The 5,000-nt window shown below is 44.8% G+C and overlaps 1 protein-coding gene across 6 annotated transcripts in view; it reads right to left on the reverse strand.

The window, feature by feature from the left end:
- The window catches only part of utrn (utrophin), a 170,893-nt gene that overhangs the window by 127,155 nt on the left and 38,738 nt on the right, over positions 1 to 5,000 (reverse strand). For all 6 annotated transcript variants that reach the window (XM_076272512.1, XM_076272509.1, XM_076272508.1 and 3 more), the window contains 2 exons: positions 3,912 to 4,027; positions 3,326 to 3,495 (listed from right to left, as the gene is read on the reverse strand). In XM_076272512.1, the coding sequence (XP_076128627.1) occupies positions 3,326 to 3,495; positions 3,912 to 4,027 (286 nt within the window). The remainder of the gene's footprint in view (positions 1 to 3,325; positions 3,496 to 3,911; positions 4,028 to 5,000) is intronic.

Here is a 5,000-nt window from a genome sequence, read left to right on the forward strand (position 1 = left end):
AGAGAGAAGAATATAGAGAGAGAGAAAAGTGAGAGAGAGGAGAGAGAAGAATATATAGAGAGAGAAAAGTGAGAGAGAGGAGAGAAGAATATATAGAGAGAGAAAAGTGAGAGAGAGGAGAGAGAAGAATATATAGAGAGAGAAAAGTGAGAGAGAGAGAGAGAGAAGAATATATAGAGAGAGAAAAGTGAGATAGGAGAGAGAGAAGAATATATATAGAGAGAAAAGTGAGAGAGGAGAAAGAGAGGCTGGTGGAAGAAAAGAAGGAGAACACAACTGATGGAGAAAGAGAAGTGGAAAAAAAGAAAGATGTGAGTGAGAGAGTGGGAAAAAGAAAGGGAGAGAGAGAGAAGAGATAGAGAAGAGATAGAGAGAGAGTGGGAGAGAGAGAAGAGAGAGAGTGTGGGAGAGAGAGAGGCTATAGGACTGGAGAATGGTCTAAGTATGCAATGGCCAATGGTGGTATGAATGCAAGCTTTGTCTTAACCCCTCCCCCTCAAATCCAATGTAAAAGGTCATTGGCTGAAAATATTCTCTGTCATTTAACAACAACCCACACACTCCATCTCCAGCAGCACCCCTCCCATTCCATTGAAGCTCTCGCCACTGGGTGTGTGTGCAGCCATGGAATCATTTCAGAATGTGCATGTGGTATGGTGTGTGTGTGTGTGTGTGTGTGAGTACGGTGTGTGTACATGTGCATGCGTGCGCATGTCTGACTGTCTGTGTGTGTGTGTGTGTGTGTGTGTGCGCGCACGCGTGTGTTTGTCTGCAAGTGTGTGATATGACGCAATGATGCTGAATTTGTTCACCCCTGTGCTTGATTCTACATGATACACAAGTATTTAGTATTTGTGTGTGCGTGTGTGTGTGCATGCATGCTAACTTTGGGAGAGAAATAAATGGTTTTGTTTCCTCCTGGTATGAGATGAGAGCACTACAGCACATCATTTCCCATGTGGTAGACCGGTGTTAAGGCAACCAAGTAACACACACACACACACACACACACACACACACACACACACACACACACACACACACACACACACACACACACACACACACACACACACACACACACACACACACACACAGACCTTGTTCCCCACCCTATCTCAACGTTTCCAGGGTTGGCAGGACAGCTGGAAACTCTCTGCGTGCTTCCCTGATTCTGTGTGTGTGTGTGTGTGTGTGTGTGTGTGTGTGTGTGTGTGTGTGTGAGTGTTTATATGCATGCATATGCCAGCCCTACTGCTGGTTTTATAGCTCACAGCTCAATAGCGGGAATGACTCAGTTTTACCACCAAAAAAGAGAGGGGGTGTAGAGAGATAGAGGGAGAGGGAGAGAGAGAGAGAGAGTAGAAGAGTAGAACCAGATGGCTAACGGCCAACTGATGATGCTCATTAAACTCAGTCATGGTTAGGCTTCAGGAGTCATTCATTAAGTACTCAGAGGCCATCAATTGCTGCAAAAGCTAAAGAACCTAGGGGAAAAAAAAACAAACTACAAATCCCAGACTCAGGCCTACAACGCCAAGGCCAGCTGTGCAACAGAGTGTGGGAGTGCAAGGCCTCATCTCACTGCTCCCTGCACCCAATGAACTGTCTGACAAAGCCAGACATTTCTTGCTTCTGAATGCGTAAATCTATCCTCTTTTTGGCATTCCTCACAAAGACTACATTGCCCACCAGGCAACAGGATTTCAATCAGGTTCGGAAACTCTACAACTGCAGCCAACTGCAGAAAGTGTGTGCTTTGGGATTGCTGTACAGATGCTCCGTGTTAGAGGGGGAACATGTTGCGTGGAGTATAATCTCACACATTTTGCTAAACTAGCAACTGCATAAAATAGTTGGTTTCACTGAGGCACTGTAGGCACCTGTCCATCTTGCGTAACATGGCTGGGGTCAGCACACCTGAAAAACTGCTCTGTGAGACCTCAGCAGACACAGCTATAACACGGTAATGACCCAGCCACAGGGAAATGCATAGTTGCAAGACATTTTGTAAGTATAAAGTATAAGTATATATACTCCCGTGAGGGAAATTTGGTCTCTGCATTTATCCCAATCTGTGAATTAGTGAAAAACACTCAGCACACAGTGAACAGTGAGGTGAAGCACACACTAATCCCGGCGCAGTGAGCTGCCTACTACAACAGCAGCGCTCGGGGAGCAGTGAGGGGTTAGGTGCCTTGCTCAAGGGCACTTCAGCCGTCCCTACTGGTCGGGGTTTGAACCGGCAACCCTCCGGTTACAAGTCCGAAGCGCTAACCAGTAGGCCACGGCTGCACGGCTGTAAGGACAGGTAACTGCATGATTCCTTGAATGATACTTGGAATAGGAATCAAATCAGGCCTTAGTTCATCTATCAGCTAGAAAGTGACTATGTCTGAACTTTGTTCCCCTTTGTCATTCAAAAAAATATTAGAAATGGAAAATAGCCAAAACTGCATATTCATTAAAGCAAACATACTAAATAGACAATATGTGCCATCTTGCTCATTTGAAAGAAGCAATTCTTAGTGTGTACTGTTTGTAGATCTGCATGTTTGTTTGCGGGTCATTTTCTTTATTTGTTTGCAGGTTTACACACATTTTTACACACACAAAACTTCAGAAAACAGGCCCAAATACTTCAAGACAGTACCCACTATGCAAGACTTCATTACGAATGGACAATTGGACAGAAAGGATACATCTCTGACCAAGGTCACCCTCACAAATATGAGTAGCCAGCATGTGATTCCTCCACATTGATTGCCACGGTGCTTCCCATCTGTTCCGTCCTTAAAAACACTACATTACCCAAGATGCCGCTCTCCTAAAATGCCTCTCACTACTGCACTGAGTGAGCTTAAAGATGTAGTAGTCCTTGATTGGAATCCACTACACTGCTCATCAAATTCAATTAAAATTCTGTTTATACGCAGTCCATGTTAATGACAAACAAATTCAGTGGTTCTGACAGAATACACTATTTCTGCAACTCAATACGTTGCCCCAGTAGCAGAAAAAGGACATAGATTTTGCGGATGAGTTCAAATTTCAATAACCTTTCACCAGAATCGACGAGTACACCTTTACAACAGCATACAACCATCATGCTATCCTTTCATGACCACACCATTTACAGATTACATATCCCACAATGCATTGCCATTCCTCATCAACACCAGCGTCCAAATGCCATTGCACCATTGGGCATGACCTCTAGATTGGATCAAAACAAACCAGAATGGGTGCAGTTTCCCTCCGTCACTAACGACCTGCTGACAGCAACGGCAAAAAACAGAACAGCATTCTGGGACTGCTTTCTCACCGCGGGCGGACTGGCAGGGGGTTGGGCCTCCTCCGCCTCCATGCGGAACTTCCGCGGCAACGTCTCCACCTCTCTGATGTCATCCATTGTGATGTCTTTGGGGAGCACGGCGAAGAGAGAGGTCACATACATGATGATGGACTTCTTATCGGGGAGCTGCACGGCCACGTCTGCAGAGAGAGGGTTGGACAGGTGTTTGACCTTTAACACGGATCCACAGACGCTCATCCCACGGTCACGATCATTTCATCAAATAGCCACTGTTTCTGTTCCTATGAAAAAGGCTTACCTGATGACTCTAGAGACCACATGCTTACATAAATGAGGTCACTGACCTTTGACTCAATATGGTTTCTTGAATTCTTGTCAGTAATTCATTTTTACAGAAAGTTGGTGTAAAAAAAATGATAATAACAACGTCTGGAGAGGAACATATCAGACAGTGTGTTTGGGGAAATGAATCAATATGAAAGAAAGAAATACAGTATCCGCACACAAACAAACACACACACAAGCACACACACACAAGCACACACACACACACACACACACACACACACAGCCATAGTATTGGGTATGTTCATACCTTCTGGGTCCAGCAGTCTCTCAATGGCCAGCTGCTCCTTAGCGATGCTGAAAGCATGGTCCAACCTCTCCACCGGCGCCATACGCTGCACTTTGTCCCAGCTAACCACATTGGGCCTGCAAACACAAACACACACACATTTACAAACACACACACACACGGATAACTCAGGAAAAAAAATACACAAATCAGAAAAGATTATTGCACACAGATCTAAACTTGCTTACCATCCAATAGCATTAATGGTCACAAACTATGGTCTGCAAGTTCAAAGGTCAAATCCATTATATATTTTTTAAAGGCAAACCATGCAAAACATGTACCGTACTTGTTTAGAGTTCTCATTTTTGCCTATTTTCTAATAATTAATAATCTAATAATTTCTAATAATTGATTAAGGAACTACAACACACATACATTCTGTTATACACAGATCACTGCCCTGTACTGCAAAACCCACTTGTCAGGATAAACCACCCGGAATGACGTCCCTATAAAGACGGGTGCAGTTTCCTCCTGAAGAACTACACATTTTTGCAAATTAATTGAAAAGTGGAGATGAGGTCTATTTCTCCAAAACATGACAGAGACTGACTGTAAGAGGAAAATAACCCCCTGAAACAATGTGTTTGAACTACCACTGGTAGAGCCGGATGACAAAGACAGCTTAGAAATCATTACTCTGCTTGAGGGGACTTGAAAACGACTCTTTGAGAGCACTTTTTAGACAACTTTTGGAGGAGTTTAAGAGGATCTTCACATTCCTCTCCTCGAGCGTGAGGAGCTCGGCAGACGTCCGGGCCTGGGGGGTGCGATCGACTCGTGGCATCTCAGCACTGCTGTCAAAGACTACAGCGAGCGCTCGTCATGCCAGCTATCCTGACAGACGCCAGAGAGGGAACAGCCTGACACGCTTTACAAGCCACTCCTCCGTATTCTTTTTTTCAGTGTGTGAGTGAGAGTGTGAGTGTGTGTGTGTGTGTGTGTGTGTGTGTGTGTGTGTGTGTGTGTGTGTGTGTGTGTGTGTGAGTGAGTGTGTGTGTGTGAGAGAGAGAGTAGGGGGGGTGGGGTGACAACAAGAGGGGTTTT

This window comes from Alosa pseudoharengus, unplaced genomic scaffold (genome assembly GCF_046254945.1).
Source record: "Alosa pseudoharengus isolate Yale_2024_CS ecotype anadromous, Long Island Sound unplaced genomic scaffold, YU_APseudo_1.1 YU_APseudo_1.1_scf_7, whole genome shotgun sequence".
NCBI lineage: Eukaryota > Metazoa > Chordata > Actinopteri > Clupeiformes > Clupeidae > Alosa > Alosa pseudoharengus.